Source organism: Leptonychotes weddellii, chromosome 15, assembly GCF_054177405.1.
Source record: "Leptonychotes weddellii isolate Sample4059 chromosome 15, ASM5417740v2, whole genome shotgun sequence".
In the NCBI taxonomy this organism is placed as follows: Eukaryota; Metazoa; Chordata; class Mammalia; order Carnivora; family Phocidae; genus Leptonychotes; species Leptonychotes weddellii.
In genome coordinates, this window is record NC_138383.1 from 1523847 (window position 1) to 1537049 (window position 13203).

The following is a 13203-nucleotide window of genomic DNA, read 5'->3' on the forward strand; positions in this document are numbered from 1 at the left end:
CCCCCGGCCCGCGGCTGCGGCTGCGGCTGCGGCGGTGGGCGCTCGGCGGCCGGCGGGCAGGGCGCGCTCCGCACCTGCGGCGGCCGCTCGGGCGATGGCGCGGCGCGGGCCGGGGCCCCGGGCGTCCTGAGCGCAGCGTCAGCCCGGGGGATGCCCGCCGCGCTGCTGGCCCTGGCCATGTCGTCGTCCTTCTTCAACCCCAGCTTCGCCTTCAGCTCGCACTTCGACCCCGGTGAGTCCGCTGGCCGCGCCCCTGGGCCAGCCCTCCGCCCGCTGCGGCTGCCCCCAACCTGCCGGGGCTGTGCGCCCCACCCCCCCAGTCCCCCCACTGCGGACATGATGCTTCCTGAGCGGCGGTTTCCTCTTTTGCATGGAAATTAACCCTTTCCCCACCCTGAGCAGAGCCCGCAGGAGGAACTGCTGGTGGGAAGGACCCCCAGAGACCCCACTCGGTGGAGGTGGGCAGGCCTTGGTGCTGGCCCCGGGCAGGGCTGAAGCCTCTGGCAGGGGGGTGGGCGGCGGAGGCGCAGGCCACTGTCTCTGTGGATGCCTCCGGCTCAGGTAACTGGGGCAGGAGGGCCTACATTGGCCCCAGGTGTCCAGGGGAGGAAGTGGCCAGGACCAAGGGCCCCCTGGGAGGGGTGGGAGTGTTGCCTTTGGGTCCCAGGCCACCATGGCCCCTTGCCGGTCCATGGTCTGAGTGTGGGAAGCCCCTCTCCCTGCTGGGAGCCAGTTTTAGGGAGCCCTGCCCGGCTACCCAGCAGCTTGCACGGGAGGTGGGAGCAGCGGCCGCCCACAGGACAGCGCCCACTGGGCAGAGGCTCGGAGGAGATGGGCCTCGGTGGGTGCCCAGGCCCCCTGGACGGCGGGGGAGGCCCAGGTGGCCCTGTCTGGCTGGCTGCGGGGGACCTGGGGCCCGGCATCTTACCGTGCCAGACTGGTGGTGCCAGCCGCGTGTTTACCCGGGGCTGCCTGGCCTCCTGGCGGTCGTGGGCAGCTGCGGCGGGCACAGGGCCGGGGGCGGCCGGAGGCCGGCGTCCGTTACCAGGAGGTGGCAGGCTTTCCTCCCGGGGTCGTGGCGGGCTCCAGCCCTCCTTCTCCAGTGTGGGGGAGAACTCCCTGCCCTGGAGCCAGGGCCCGGGGGCCCGAGTCCCACCCACACGTCCCTGGAGCCCTGGCGCAGTCTAATCCAGCCAAAACAAAGCCAGGCGCACATGTGACGGGCTCTCCTGGGTCTCCCTGCCTGGAGCAGGGCCCAGTGTGTGTAGCCATGTGCAGGGTCCCCTGGGCACGGCCCCATGTGCAGGCATTTGCTCCTGGGGGAAGGGAGCTGACGTGAGGTCTGTCTGTTGGGTTTAGGGTGTGGGTGTCAATCCCTCAGAAAAGACTTCCCAGGCAACCAACTCCCAGGGCTTGGAGAAGACGCTGTCGCCAGCGGAGGCCCCGAGTCTGGGCAGGCACAGCCCCGGCTGGCCCCGGGGGCTGGAGGGTAGCAGCCCCAGGCCCGGACAACCTTTGGGGCCAGGCATCTGGGCGGCTCTGGGCCAGTGCTCCAGGCAGCCTGCCGGCTGGGGGGTGGGGGTCCAGCCTTGGGATGCCGCCTTGGAACTATCGGCAGGGCTGGGATGTGTGTGCGTGCGTGTGTGTGTGTGTGTGTGTGCACGCGCCTTGCCGGGACTGACCCTGGGATGGAGGCCCTCCCCCACGCCCGGCCTCTTGCACTCTGTGGAGCCCAGACTTGCCCTCCGTGGGGTTCAGCACCCCTTCCCTACACTCGGGTGTGTCCTGGGCACCAGACCCTTCCCCCACTTTAGAGAAACAACAGCTTTGCGTGTCTTGCAGCTGCGATCAGTGTAATTATAACGTGTCAGTTTAATGACTTACAGGGAAGAAGTTGTCAGGAGGGCAAGGGGAGGTCCCCTTGGCAGGTCCAGCGAAGGGCAGAGCTGTGTCCCCCTGTGGGAGGAACAGCCCTGGCTGGTGGCGGTGGGTAACGGGCTGGGGTGCAGGGCTCCATGCTGGTCCCCACGTGGGTGTTGGGGAGGGGGAAAGTTGGGGTCCCCTGGCCTCCTGCCAAATGCCCAGCATTCAGAGCCCAGCTCCCACCTGCTGGAGTCTCTCTGACCCTATCTTCTCATCTGTAAAACGGGACAGCAATGCCTACCCCTAAGCCCTCATGCTGGGCACCTGGGGGAACTTGGCCTTCCGTGAACAAAGATGCTGTTTTAGAGGGGGGGGTGGTACACACGCAGTAGCTCTGTGGTGTCTCTCCATCCCCCTCCATCTCTTCATCTCTGTGGAGAGAGGTGGTTCCTTTTGAGGGCTGCTTGTGGCGGAGGGGGGGGCAGGACCCTGCTGGGGGCCACCAAGCCTGGAGGGCAGGGAAGACCCGTGTTCTTGGCCATCTGGTTGCTCCACAGTCAGGGCTGGACAGAGAGGCTGGGCCCAGGCAGGGGATCCTCACAAAGCCACCAGGCCAGGCCATGGATCCTTTTTGGGATTCCTTGGTGGTCCCTGTGGGGGGAGGGGCAGTGATGGTGGTGGTTATGTCGAGAAGGGGACTGAGTTTGAGGCTCAAGTGAAGCCCGGGGCTGGGGGTCCCTCACCTAAACCACTGCCCATCTGGGCCACCACCAGCTCTCAGATACGGGCAGGACTGGGGCGCCATGAGGGGCCAGACCTGAATGCGTGCTCTTGGGGCAATGTGGCGGGTGCAGGCGGCCACTTCTGGGGTCTGGCTCTTTCCCAACATGTGGGTGGCCGTGCAGGACTTCTTGGTGTCACAGCTGTGTGACCTCAGTGCTGTGTGGCCTTGGGCTGATCACTCAACCTCTCTGAGACTCAGCCTCGCCTAAGTGACACCTCACCCTGGGGAGACCAAGTGGGCAAGATGTGGGAGCCAAGAACTGAGGGGTGCTGGGGTGCCACATGGTGGGTCGGGAGCTGTTGGGCTGGGCTGGGAGGAGGGGATGGTATGGCTTTGAGGGAGTTGGGGTCACCTCTCCCCCAGGAGTGTGCCAAGGCAGTGGGTGGGCCTGGTGAGGCCTGAGGGACCCCAGTAGGTGCCTGGTGAGAGCAGGCCTTGCTCAGGCTGCTGTGGTTTCTGGGCAGGCCTCGGAGTCCCTGACCCCGGGGGGCCTGGAGCTGTCCGAAGGGCTGCCCTCTGGGCTGGCTGCCCCCCGGGGCTCCCGGCAGTGGGTGGTGGACCCGCCCCTCCCTGGCCACATGGCCCTCTCTGTGCTGCCTCAGTTTCCCGACCTGTAAGGTGGGAGTTAGTGCGGTGCTCACCTCTGAGGGTCACGTGAGGGTCACCAGGGTTGGTGGCGGGGCGAGGTCGCAGCTGTGGGGTCGCAGCTGATGGGGTGGTGGGACTGGGAGATTGGGGAAGCTCTCGGCAGACCGGGCGGCCCCTGGCCCTTCCCCCAGCCCCTCTGCTCACGTCGCCCCTCTGCTCACGTCGCCCCTCTGCTCACATCGCCCCTCTGCTCACGTCGCCCCCCCTGCCTGGCCCGCCAGGAGCTCACACACGGCTGCTGACTTGTGCCCCACACCGGCCCGGGCAGGGCACGCCCCGTGGGGAGAGGCCTGGCAAACGCACCCTGGCGACAGTTCTCAACCCCAGTGGCTTCTGCTCACGGCCTGCTGCCGGGGGGCCTGGCTGGAGGCAGACGCTGCCCAGGCCCCCGCAGACCCGCTCAGGCTCAGGGGGCCCAGAGCCGGCCCTCTGGTCAGTGTTGCTTCCTTCCCTTGTGCCCGAGGGGCTGGGGCGCACTGCGTGGTGCGGGCCATCGAGGGGAGGCGTGCCCCTCCGGGCAGGGGGCCGGGGAGACCGTGCCTCCGCTTCGGGCACGTTCTCCAGGGAGCCGGCCTCTGCCCCTCCCTCAGGGGGGCTGCTTCTCCCCCACAGGGCCCTGCACCCACACAAGCAGGTACGCGCAGGCTCACACACGCAAGCACACGTGTGAGCGCACGGATGCACACGTGCCCTCCGGTGAGGAAATGTGACTCACACCGCATTTGCACGCCCACCCACACGCGTGTGCAGGTGACCGTGGCGTGTGCGCACCTGCACACCTACCTCTTCACACAGGTGAGCACACTCGGCGGGCAGCTGGTACATTTCTGCCGGGCAGAGCCTGCTGCTTCAAACATGGGGTCACCTCCTTGGGAGCGGAGGGCGCGTCTTGGGCGAGTTCGCCCCAAGTGTGGCCTCCTGACCTGCTGGCCGCCCGGCTCCCCTGCTGTGGGAGCCTCTTACTCCTTCCATCAGGCAGAGCCTGGACTTGGGGCTGGCCTGGGCCCTGGTCCCCCCGAGGCCAGCCCACATCCCTGGCCTTAGGTGACCTTGAACCAGGCACGTGGGTGCCCCTGGCTTTTGTGTGTGGACTTCCCCACCACCTCGTCCATGGGGGTCCCACCCGTGAGGCCCACTCAGCCCCCACCAGGGCCCATTGCGCCCATGGCCCTGACCTCCTGGGTGAACCCACAGCCCCATTCTGCTGTTGACTTCTGCTGGCCTGGGTGGGGGGCACTAGGGCTTCCTGGTGGGGGTCCTGGCTGAGGGGAGAGCCAGATCCTGCCTCCCCCGCTTGGGCCCCAGCCCCCACCACTGCTCTCATTTCAGTCCTGTGGACAGAGCTGTCTGTCCTCGTGGCTGGTCCTCAAAGGCTAGCTCTGCTTCACCCAGCCACGGAGCTTTTCTCAGAGCGGGCTGAGCCTGGTCCTCCCCCGGCGGTCATTGCCTTGGGGTGCGTGCACCCCTCTTTTATCTGGGAAACTCCTCCATGGACCCCATCTTCCCCTCTTCAGTGGGCTCCTGGATATAATAGCATCCCCCCAAATTCCTGCCCACCTGGAGCCTCGGGATGGGACCTTGTTTGGAAATAGTCTGTGGATGTTAGGAGTTAAGATGAGGTCATGTTCGGGGTGGGCCTACGTCCAGTGGCTGAGGTCCTTACGGGAGAAAGTAATGAGGGTTGGGGGAGCAGGAAGCTTCCGGGCACCTCCAGAAGCGGGGAGAAGCCGGCAGGATCCGGAGGGAACAGGGCCCTGACGGAGGGCTCCTGGCCGCCGGCGCTGAGAGAACCCACAGGCCTGTTGTTGCCCCCCCTTTCCCCCACTTGTGAATTGTTCAGGCAGCCCCGGGTCCCTCCCCAGGGAGCCCCCAGCCTGCCTCCCGCCCTCAGCCGGCCTCACCTCTGTACACATGGCGGAGTCTTGGGAAGAAAATGAGGGAACCCAGGTGCGGGCGGCCTCGGGACCCGCGCATCCACGGGGCCCGGCCTGCCTCTCACATGGGAACGGGCCCCGGCATCACGGCCGCCCGAAGCCTCCCCGCCCCCGGCAGAGGAAGCGGCAGAGGAAGCGAGGGCAGGGGAGGCCGGGCCCGAGCCAGTCCCCAAGCGGCCTGTCTGGGCCGTGTCCACGCCAAGCCCCCTGGCTTCCTCTGCCGGGACCTGGGGCTGAGGCAGGGTGCCTGGGTGCCCAGAGTGGGGTGGAGGGTCTCCAGATGGTCACCCTGGGGTTAGACCAGCAGTCGGAGCCATGTGGGAGCGGCCGCCCAGAGCCGGGTATGTGGGGGTTTCTGGGAGGACGTGGGCCGCTGTCCCCCCCTCTGGCCCCGGGGGGGCAGGGGCTTGTCGTCACGAGGCTGTGGCCCTGGCTCTGGCCCCGGCTCCGGCCCTGGCGGAGGAAGTGGCAGGAGAGGAATGGGCAGGGCTGGTGCAGTGGCTGGTTCTGGGCAGCCTAGGGGTCACTCACCTGTCACAGGGCGTGTGGGGTGCGGCAGTGGGTCCCGGCGCCTGGAGGGGCGGGCGGGGCCCCACAGGTCACCTCTCACGGCGGGATGCGGCCGGGTCCGGTCTGGCTCACCCCTGGCGAGGGTGTGGTGTGCCCCCTCCTTCCCCACAAGGAGGGGGCCGCGCAGCTGCCGCCCACCTGCCGAGGCACATGGCCTCGGGCAGCCCCGACAGCTGGCCTGGGGCTGGCCAGGGAGACAACCTGCCCGTCCGTGTCAGCCAGGCTGGGAGCAGGGCAGCTGGGCCCCCAGACCCGGCCTCTCCCGACGTCTCCCCGGTGCTGAGGCTGGCGTGGGAGACGGGCAGCAGGATGGTGCTGAGGACACTGTCCTACATCGAGGAGTCCTCGCTGGGTGTCCAGCTCCGGGGAGGGTCCCGCAGGGCTTCACGCCCTGTTCCCGCCACACTGAAGTTCTTGATTTTGAACAAGGGGCCCGGGACTCCGTTTTGCACGGGGCCCTGCAGATTCTGCAGTCAGTGCTGCTCGGGGCCACGGGCCAGCCTCAGGCCCCAGCTGGGAGGGTCCAGGGCAGGGGCCACCTGCAGACGGATGCAGTGACTCTGTAATGCTTGGCGCCTGCGCCGGCTGCCCAGGGCTCTGGAGCCGCCCGTGGTCCCCGGCAGGCGGCCGGGCTCTGCTCGCGGGGAGACCCGCCGGGGATACCCTCCAGACCCGGGAAGAAGGGAACCGACTTCTGTGGGGATGCCGCACCCAGTGCCTCTCCTGCTCTCGTTCAGCCTCACGTCGACGGCGCTGGTGGGGCTGGTGGGGCTGCGTGTCGCGTGCCTCGCTCACTCGCAGACAGTACTTCCCCGGGGACAGAGCGCTGTGCGTTCGCCGGCCCCGCTGTGGCCAGTCGTCGCCTTCCGCCCCCCACTCCTCTTTGACCGTTTCGTTCGACACGATCCGCATTCCAAAGGACTCAGCCCTTCGCGGCGTGTACTTCAGTGGGTTTGTCGTTCTTGTGCAGCTGTCACCACCAATTTTAGAGCACTTGTGTCCCCGGGGACAAAGCCACGCGCCCTGCCAATCCCGCTCCATTCCCTGCCCCCCGGCCCACGCAGGCATGGAGGGGTCGCCCCACGAGGACATGTCACAGCAGCAAACGGTGCCGCGCGGGTCTTCGTTGTGTCCCTGGGTTCGCGTGTCGGGGCTCGCTCCCAGCGCTCGGTGTCCGCCTCTCACCTTGGCCGATCCAGGGCGCGGCCGCCCGACTGCCTGGCGCCTGCCCGGCCCCCCCCGCCGTGGAGATCTCTTCCGTGAATGCCCCTCTGAGCCTCTCCCTTGTCACCTTGGGGGGTATCTGTGTGTTCTGGGACCCAGCCCTCGGGCAGGTGCGGGTGGTGCGTCTCAGAGTCCGAGCTCCGTGGCGCCATGCTGGTGGCTGGACGGGCCACCGTGGGAGACGGCACGGCAGGAGCCGGCCAACGCAACGTGTCGAGCCCTTCCCCCTCTCCCTTCCTCGTTTCCAGCATTTGGGCCATCTTGTTTGTTCTGGGAAGAAGCCTGAAGAAGCCCCCTCCCACCCAGCCGAGAGGCAGCTTCTGCCCCGACCTCCGGGTTGGCACTTGGGTCCTCAAGGGCACTTAGCCTTGGAGGCGGCTGTCCCGGCCCCTCGGTGGAGCCTGCTCCGGGCAGGCAGAGCTTGGCTCCTTTTGCCAGGCCCACGGGCACATTCCTGCCTGAGGCTGAGGCCACCCCTGGCCTGGGCAATGTTCCTGCCACCCCCCTTCCCCAGCCGGCCTCACCTCAACTCTGCCCCGCGTGGGGTCCAGGCAGAAACTTGGCGCCAAGGATGGCAGGAAATCGGTGGCTGGGGCGAGTCTGAGCCTGGTGGCCCCTTGGCCTCTACCGAGCTGCTGTCCCCCAGTGCCCCCCGCCCTGGCCAAGCTCAAGAGAGGGACTCATTATCCAGCTCGGGTCCCTCGGGGTGACCTGGTGTCCAGCACGTGCCAGGGCAGGTCTCCAGGTGAACAAAATGGTCAGGACTGTCACCCACAGGCCCCCAGGGGGCGTGGGGTCCCCGGGCAGGCATGTCTTGTGAGGATAGGTGGACGAGGCTGGGGGCCGAGTGGGGGGGGCCCTTGTGCCAGTCAGGGGGGGATGTGAAGCAGCACCCGCGTCCCCCGTGCCCACCCCGAGCCCCCCGAGCCCCCACGCCAGGACCAGCCACGGGGGGGCGGTCCCCATGCGCGGGGGGCCTCTGGTGCTGCTGCTGGTGGCCAGGCCTGGGCTTTCTCACGTGTCACTGGGCAGTGTGGAGATTGCGGAACTTCCTTCCGTCCCCGTGTTTGTGACGAGCTGGCCCGACGCGGGCTGGGCCGGGCGGCTGCTCTGCGGGCCCTGTGGCGGGTCCTGGGCGGGATCCCGACGGAGCCCCTGGGGCTGGCGTACCCCCAGACGGCCAGTGCGTGCTGCCGAGAGCGTGCGTGCGTGTCTGGGTGTGCGAGTGTGTGTGCACGTCCCTGTGAGCGTGTCCGTGCCCACGCAGGTGGTTGAGTGTGAGGACATAGAAATATGTGGTGGGTGCGCATGGGTGAGAGCGTGTGAACACGTGTGAACGTGTGCGTGTGAGCATACGTGGTGTGCCCCCTCCCGCGTTCTCCGGAAGGAAGGCCCCAAGCGCCCTTGGTGCCCTCCTGCCCCTGGGGAGTTAGAGCCCGAGGGTCCCCCTCGTGGGCTCTGGGGAGGTTTCGGGCCCTGACCCACACTGACAGTGGGCAGGGGGGCTGACACCGGCCGCGCCAACTGCCCGGCCGCCCTGGCCTGTGGTCCGGGCTCCGGGAAGGAGCCCTCCAGGTGAGCGGCTGCCGTGACCCCGCGTGGCCCACGGCCGCAGCTGCACCAGCAGGCCCTGTGCACCCGGCGGGGCGGCCCGGCCGGGCCTTTGAGCTGCGTGTTCAGCAGGGGGCTGGCGGGCTCGGGCTCCCGCCTTAGCTGGCCCTCCGCGCCCTGGGACCCCCGCGTGCCCTCTCTTGGAGGAGGCAGTGCCTTCGCCTCTCATCCCCAGCCCCCTGTCTTTCCCGATCCCCACCAACCTCCGGGGTCCCTCAGCGCCGGCCTCGGGCCCGCACACCTCCGGCCCCCTCTGTCCTGCAGCAGGCGGCACCCTGCTCTGTCTGGCACGTGAGGAGACCGGGCCTCGGGGCTGAGGAGGGGCGGAAGGTTGTGGGGTGGGGGCAGTGGGGCACAGTCTCCCCACCCAGACGCCCCGTGGCCTCTCTGCCTGCTGGGGGGTGGCGCCTGGGCAGCTGCGGAGGTGGGGTCCCGCTGCGCCCCGGCCCAGAATCAGGTTCGGAGGTGGGGAGGGTGGGCCTCGGTTTCCCCACTGGCTGTGGTCAGATGCGCCTGGCGGCTGTCCGCGACGGTTCTGGATGCAGCGCCAGCTCTTGGGGGGGTGGGATGAGTCCTGCAGGTGTGGCTCTCACCAAGGGAGGCCGGGGCCGGGGCGGGGGGGAGGGGGGGAGGTGGGCGTGCCGGGGCCTGGGGGCCCGGAGGCCAGTGTGTCTGAGCCCACGTGTGTGGGCATGAGTGCTCCAGCCACTGCTCCCACCCCCGCACCGGGAGCCTCCCTTGCAGACAAGTTAGGGCTCCGATTCAGTCCCTGGTCTGTCCTTTCATTTGTCAGGCTGGCCTCTGAGGTTTGGGGGAAGGGAGGAGGCAGAGGGGCCTGGGTCCCGCGAGCGAGGCGCGCCCGACCACACAAGTGCGGAGACCCGGTGGAGGGTCGCGGAGTCCTGCTCAGGACTCCCTTCCTCGTGGAAGCAACTTCCAGGTCTGGGCCCACAGACAAACCTTTGTGGAGAGCCTCTGCCCCCCAGGCCCCCCAGCCCCAGCTCTGCCCACAGCATGGCCTCCCTCCTGTTTGCCCCCAGCCCCGCCCTGGGAACCCCAGAATCCTGCCGGATCCTGCTGCTTATTCCCTCCAGGGGCTGGGAGGTGAGGGTGTCAGAGGCCTCTGACACCCTGGGCACGCGGACCGCCACCCTGAGTGCCGTTTGCGCTGAGGGGGGGATCTGCCCCAGGACCTAGAATGCGCCCAGCCCACTGTCCTTTCGGCGCTCTGGAGACGGGGCCAAAATTCAAGTCCCTGGGGGTGGTTGGAGCCAGGATCGCTGCCCCTTCTCCTGCCTGGTCAAGGCCATCTCCACCTTCCATCTGCGTCCCTGGGGAGACCTCACCGACCTCCGGCTAGGTGACTCTCCGGGGTGGGGTTTGAGTGGGGGGTGGGGGGTGCACCCCAAGACTCACTGATGCCAGGGCTTTATTCTGCACGTGCTGGGGCCGTGGGGGTCTTAAAAATGGAATGATGGGATTGAGTGTGAGCGATAATTACGTAAAACTATACACGTTTGATTCTAGATGGACTGCATGTCTATGGTAGGAGATACAAACTGCAGACGACTAGAAAGAATTCTGCCCTCCAAACAAGCACTCTTCGTAATTTGAGATCTTTTCTTCCAGGTGGTTTTTTTGTTTGTTTGTTTAACTAGTTGTGACCTGGAATTATAAAGGGTTCTGCATCCTGCCTCTTTTTTTTTTTATTCTTATGTTAATCCCCATACATTACATCATTAGTTTTAGATAAAGTGTTCCATGATTCATTGTTTGCGTATAACACCCAGTGCTCCATGCAGAATGTGCCCTCCTCAATACCCACCACCAGGCTAACCCATCCATGTCTTTCTCTGTTTGACTTATTTCGCTCAACATTGCATCCTGCCTCTTGGTTTGCAACTTTATCGAGGTAGAACTGAAACAGAGTAAACTGTGCATGGTCTTTTTTTTTTTTTTTAAGAAAGAAAAAGTCTGTGAGAGAGTTTGAGTGCAGTGGGGGGAGGGGCAGGGGGAGAGAGAATCTCAAACAGACTCTGTGCCGAGCGTGGAACCCGACGTGGGGCTCGATCTCATGACCTGAGCCGAAATCAAGAGTCGGACGCTCAAGCAACTGCGCCACCCAGGTGCTCCTAAACTGTGCATGTTTGAAGTATGCCCTTTGAGAGACCTCATGCATGTGTTTGGGGGACCCCCGAGCCTGTGGCCCCACAGTCACGTAACCGACGCCTCGCGCCCAAACGTGTCCTCGAGGCCTTGCTGCTTCGAACTTAGAGTTAGAAGCGTGACGTTGAGCTTTCCTGGTTTAAAACTTCTTCAATTCTCTTTTTATGGTTTCCTTTGCAGATATACCAGTGTTTTTTGTAATCCTTCCTTTTTTGGGGGACCGTTTGGGCTGTTTTTTGTTATAAACGTCACCGCAACGACCATCTGTGGGAGACATGCTTCCGTCTGCACTGGTAACGCACTCATTCCCGGGTTCGCTTTTGTTCTGGGTTTGTGCGTCCTCCGGTCAGTCTCTTGGTGTAAATTCCCAGACGAGGAATCACTCGGCCAACGGGAGGGCCGACCCCAAGGGGCAGCTCTGTGGACAGCTCTCCCGCTTTCCCGTTGCTGCTGGGATGCGCGCACAGGGGACCTGGCGGCGGGCTCTGGAGCGCGGGCTGCGGCTGGGGACGCCCTCCCTCTGGAAGCCGACGAGGCGTTTCGGGTCGCGCTCGTTTGATTATGGACGAGGCTGAACCTCTTCTTGTGGGCTTTGCTTAGTTGGCTTGTTTATGATGTGGGGGGTGTCTTAAGGTGCTTTTCTTATTTTTTGCTGATTGTGGGCCCTCTGTAGTCAGGACACCAGTCTTTTGATCTCTGTTCTATAAATCCTTTTTCTTGGTGTGCTATTTGCCTTTCATCTGGGGCTTGTGTGGAACACACGTTTTTATGGAGCCAAACCCATCGATATTTTGTGATTCCCTCCATTGCTTTGAGCGTAAACATTCTTCTCCAGGAACCTGCTGTCTACCTGTTCTCCTCCGTGCTGCTATAATTTGACTTCACCATCCGTCTGAGGTTACCCGGTGTGTGGTGGAGCTGCTGACCCCTGCATGGCCCCTCACTCCCGCCTGGCCAGCCTGGCTCTCGGCGGCTCATTCAGCCCCTGGCGTCCCGCGTCTTCCTGGTGACACCGAGTCACTTTTAATGATCGCAAATTTCTCACGTGTGATCAGCTCCAGGCTAGGGCTCGCCCTCTGCTCAGTTTGGCTTCCTTCACCTGAGTAGAGCTTCATTCCCATAGGGTCACGGGACAGGTGCTTGGAGAGGGAGCGGGGAGGGGATGATCCCGTCATGTGACAGCCCCGCCCGGACGCGGCTTACCTGATGGCAAACACAAGTCACATTTTCCTTTTACGGGAGGCCCAGCCCGGCACCTGGTTCTGTTCTGAACTGTGCCCCCCACCCTTCTCCCACCCAGCTCCCCGGAGACGCTCCGTCCCCTTCGCAACCTGGAAGGGAGAGCTCGGTTCACAGCAGGTGCCCAGTAAGTGTGAGGTGCTGTACCTAAACGTGGCCGTGCGGCTTCACAGAATGCTGCACCTCCTTCAGAAATGACCGGCTGGCCGCAGCGCTCGGGCCACCTGGCCGGGGAGGAGGCGTCCCATTCTGGCATGGACAGTGGCTGCCGGGCCTGCGCCGTCCCCGTCACGGTCCACGTGGGGGATGCAAGCAAGACAGGGTCCCCTGCTGGAAATCGTCCCCACGCAAGCGCAGCCGCGGGGGCGGGACCTGGGACGGAGGGCGGCTGGGAACGCTGGGTGGTTCTGGGTGGTTCTGCTGGGCCGAGTGAGGACCCGGTTCGCGGTGGGGGGGACGCTGGGGAGCACTGGTGCGGAGGCAGCTCCCCACCCGATGCCTGCAGCGCGCTCCTTAGCTTTTGCTGTTACTTCTCACGCGTGTTTAATTTCACAAACGTGTTGGCGTTTACAACTTGTGTTTTCGCACAAAGGAGCTGCACTCTGGTCCCTTCTGTGTGGATTCCCCTGATTCCAGCAGAAGCCTAATAACAATGGAAAAGAACCCTTCTTATGCCTGAAGTGTGACCCACCCGGGCTGTGAGGCTCTGGGGTGGCAGGGGTGAGCTCTAGTTGCTGCTTCCAGGAAGCCCCCATGGGGTTTTCCTCCAGAACCCCCCGGCCCAGCCCCCTGCCTCCTACAGCTGCCCCCGGGGCTACAGTGGGTTTGGGCCCACTTAAAGGGGTTTGGGCCCAGGGTGCCTGAGGCTGAGGCTGGAGGCCAAGGGCAGAGGCCAAGGGGGGAGGCTAAGGCTGGAGGCTGAGGGCAGAGACTGAGGCTGGAGGCCGAGGGCAGAGGCTTAGGCTGGAGGCCAAGGGCAGAGGCTGAGGGTGGAAGCTGAGGCTGCAGGACAAGGGCAGAGGCTGAGAGTGGAGGCTGAGGCTGGAGGCCAAGGACAGAGGCTGAGGGTGGAGGCTGAGGCTGGAGGCCAAGGACAGAGGCTGAAGGTGGAGGCTGAGGCTGCAGGACAAGGGCAGAGGCTGAGGGTGGAGGCTGAGGCTGGAG

General features: G+C 65.2%; 1 protein-coding gene and 1 long non-coding RNA gene across 13 annotated transcripts in view; one reads left to right on the top strand and one right to left on the bottom strand.

The window, feature by feature from the left end:
• The window catches only part of LOC115938838 (uncharacterized), an 8878-nt gene extending 3542 nt beyond the window's left edge, over positions 1-5336 (bottom strand). For all 3 annotated transcript variants that reach the window (XR_014140338.1, XR_014140339.1, XR_004073854.2), the window contains exons 1-2: positions 5197-5336; positions 929-2514 (exon numbers count right to left, since the gene is read on the bottom strand). This is a non-coding gene — a long non-coding RNA (uncharacterized LOC115938838). The remainder of the gene's footprint in view (positions 1-928; positions 2515-5196) is intronic.
• AATK (apoptosis associated tyrosine kinase) overlaps positions 67-13203 on the top strand; it is a 30760-nt gene continuing 17623 nt past the window's right edge. For 3 of the 10 annotated variants that reach the window (XM_081804295.1, XM_081804296.1, XM_081804299.1), the window contains exon 1: positions 5417-5570. Coding sequence is in view for 3 of the 10 variants with exons in the window: in XM_081804292.1 (XP_081660418.1) it covers positions 5207-5570 (364 nt within the window). In the remaining 7 variants the exon portion in view is untranslated. The other 7 variants (XM_081804294.1, XM_081804300.1, XM_081804297.1 and 4 more) reach the window with 7 other exon arrangements.